This window comes from Sinocyclocheilus anshuiensis, unplaced genomic scaffold (genome assembly GCF_001515605.1).
Source record: "Sinocyclocheilus anshuiensis isolate Anshui unplaced genomic scaffold, SAMN03320099.WGS_v1.1 scaffold527, whole genome shotgun sequence".
Classification (NCBI taxonomy): Eukaryota; Metazoa; Chordata; class Actinopteri; order Cypriniformes; family Cyprinidae; genus Sinocyclocheilus; species Sinocyclocheilus anshuiensis.
In genome coordinates this window covers 529,846-532,777 of record NW_015548227.1, presented here as the reverse complement: position 1 = coordinate 532,777, position 2,932 = coordinate 529,846, and the positions used below count along the sequence as shown (strand labels likewise).

At 37.3% G+C, this 2,932-nt stretch overlaps 1 protein-coding gene across 6 annotated transcripts in view; it reads left to right on the top strand.

Moving 5' to 3' along the window:
* The window catches only part of LOC107654438 (period circadian regulator 3), a 22,441-nt gene that overhangs the window by 12,487 nt on the left and 7,022 nt on the right, over positions 1-2,932 (top strand). For all 6 annotated transcript variants that reach the window (XM_016441494.1, XM_016441493.1, XM_016441491.1 and 3 more), the window contains 6 exons: positions 71-177; positions 262-418; positions 516-624; positions 1,713-1,841; positions 1,920-2,028; positions 2,114-2,252. In XM_016441494.1, coding sequence (XP_016296980.1) covers positions 71-177; positions 262-418; positions 516-624; positions 1,713-1,841; positions 1,920-2,028; positions 2,114-2,252 — 750 coding nt within the window. The remainder of the gene's footprint in view (positions 1-70; positions 178-261; positions 419-515; positions 625-1,712; positions 1,842-1,919; positions 2,029-2,113; positions 2,253-2,932) is intronic.

Sequence of the window (2,932 nt, the reverse complement as noted above, 5' to 3'; positions counted from 1 at the left end):
TTAGTTTTGTTTGTGTGTGTGTGTGTGTGTGTGTGTGTGTGTGTGTGTGTGTGTGTGTGTGTGTCCGCAGTGCGGTGCCTTTGCTCGGCTACCTCCCTCAGGATCTGATCGGTACCTCAGTTCTGACCTGCCTGCATCCAGACGACCGCCTGCTCATGCTGTCCATGCACCGCAAAAGTATGTCCGTTACAACTACACCGTAAAGTCTTTAGCAGTCTTGTTATAAAAAGGTGTTAATAAAATTTGGCATGATCCCTTCAGTTCTGAAGTACGCGGGCCAGCCTCCGTTTGAACACTCACCCATCCGGTTCCAGTGTCAGAACGGCGACTACGTCACCTTGGACTCCAGCTGGTCCAGCTTCATCAACCCCTGGAGCCGTAAGGTGGCCTTCATCATCGGAAGGCACAAAGTTCGCACGTAAGCGCCGGCTCGTGAGTGCGCCAGTTGTGTTGTGTATCCAAGCATTGACATTTGCTCATACAGAAACACTTGTTTTTGTGTGTCTTCTCTGTAGTGGACCTCTGAATGATGACGTTTTTGCTGCACGGAGTAAAGCTGAGCAGTCAGTCATGTGTGAGGACGTTAAAGAGCTGCAAGCCATGATCTACAAGCTCTTCTTACAGGTGAGAGATCACTAAATCTACTGAGGACAAGCTACGTTAGCACCCTTTTTGCAGGCCAATTGTTCAAAAGTGACAGTAAAGGCATTTATGATGTTACAAAAAATTCTAATAAATGCTGTTCTTTTGAACTTTCTATTCATCAAAGAATCCTGAAAAAAATACATCATGATTTCCACAAAAATATTAAGCAGCAAAAATCATGTGAGACCAAACACTGGAGTTATGGCTGATGAAGATTCAATACTCAAAATTCAGCTTTGCATCACAGGAATAAATTGCATTTTAAAATGTTAAAATAGAAAACATTTTTTTTAAACTACAATAATATTTCACAATTTTCCTGTTTTTTGCTGTATTTTTAATCAAATGAATGCAGCCTAAGAGACTGTTTTCAAAAACATACAAATCTCTCTGACCCCAGACAAATGTTTTTGAATAGTTTAGCATGGATCACTTTGTGTGAGGAACAGACCCAAATTATATAAAAGCTGTTCAGATAAACTCATTAAAACTTAAAGACATTCGTTTTTGTACTGTCAAATCAGTTATAGGAAAGCACTCTTCAAAAAATAGGGCTTTTTTAAAAATGTCATGTGTAGTGCCATCCTTTGATTAGAGCAAGATGACCGCAATCCAAAATATAAAAATAGTCAGTCCACAATTAGATATTGACCAGCAAATATCAATAGTTATTGACTGGTATTAGTTGCTTTATCTGCATCAGTAACTTCATATCAGGGTTATTGTTGTTAACTAAACCTTAAACTATTAAAAATTGAAATAAAGCTGAAAAATTATAAAATAAACTTTCACTAAAAAAAAAAAAAAAAAAAAAAAAAAAAAAAAAAACTTTGTTAATGGAAATAAAACTGAAATAAAATTAAATATGAAAAAAATACAAATGACAAAAGCACGTAAAAAATTTTTTCCAGAAATTAAGCAAAATTTAGAATTAAACAAAAAAATAATAACTATGATAGTATATAAATAATGCTAAAATAACACTGCTTCATATGTGGCTTTGCTACAGTTGCAAAGCACATTTGAGCTGCTTGTTTGCATTTGAATCGTATCTGTCTTTCACTCAGCCTGTTCATAATAATGGATCCAGTGGCTATGGCAGTCTGGGTAGTAACGGCTCTCACGAGCACTACATCAGTGTGGCGTCCTCCAGCGACAGTAACGGAAACCTCTGGGAGGATTCGCACAGAGAACCAGTACGCCTGAAAGTACATGTAAAGTCACATATGATTGTTGGTTTGACTAGACCTAACGATGGATCTTTTGTCTTGTAGATGACATTGCAGCAGTTTTGTGCTGATGTCAATAAAGTGAAGAACTGGGGCCAGCAGGCGTATCTGGACTCCCGGAGGAAGCTCACACCTTTAGGACCAGCCACTGCAGGTCTGGAATGTCTTTTCTACACCCGTCTACAGTCATCTCATGAATTGGTCAATATGTAATATATAACTGTATTTGTTTCCATCAGTGGCGGCAGCAGGCGTTTATCCTAATACCAGTCAGGGTTTGGGAATTAGAGATCATCTAAAGCAGTCTCTACAAGAAGCCCGGAAACGACCACACATCCCATCCTACCAGCAGATCAACTGTGTGGACAGCATCATCAGGTGAGGCTTACGGACACGGGATAATAATATAATATGTAATATAATATATAATATAATATGCAGTCCATAAAGTTAGATATTACATACGTTACATACATGCATACATACATATACATATATACATATATACAAAAACGCTATAAATCCATTTTGATTAATTTGAGTAAAAATGTGTTTTCTTTACCAAGAAAGTGGCAAGATGAAAACCACTATTCTGTTTCAAACTTTCACATAGCATCTTTAGGTTATAATAACATTAAAAATTCAAATCCTGGGCCCGTATCTTAAGGCTAAAAGTAGCTCATAACTCGCCGATTTAGGAGAAAATCTTAAAAATAATGGGCGTGTCAGTCCTAAATTTAGTACTCCTACATTTTTGTTCTAAGGGTATTTCACAAAGCGTTTTAGCTCTAAAATTAGCTCCTGAATCTGTGAAAGGTTAGGAGTAGTGAAGAGGACTCCTAAGTCACTAAGACCAAATCTGAACTATCCTAAAAATGGCTGTTGCCAGCAATCTACCTCGGAATATAAACATTTTAGAAACATTTGACGATAATGAGCTTTTAAAATGGTATCGGCTTTGGTTTGGAGGTTATCCCATCTCCAAATTTTTGATCATATCCTTAATATATAGCTGTTCTCGCGTCCAGTTTGGTTTTCTTTTATGTTTGCATGTCTTA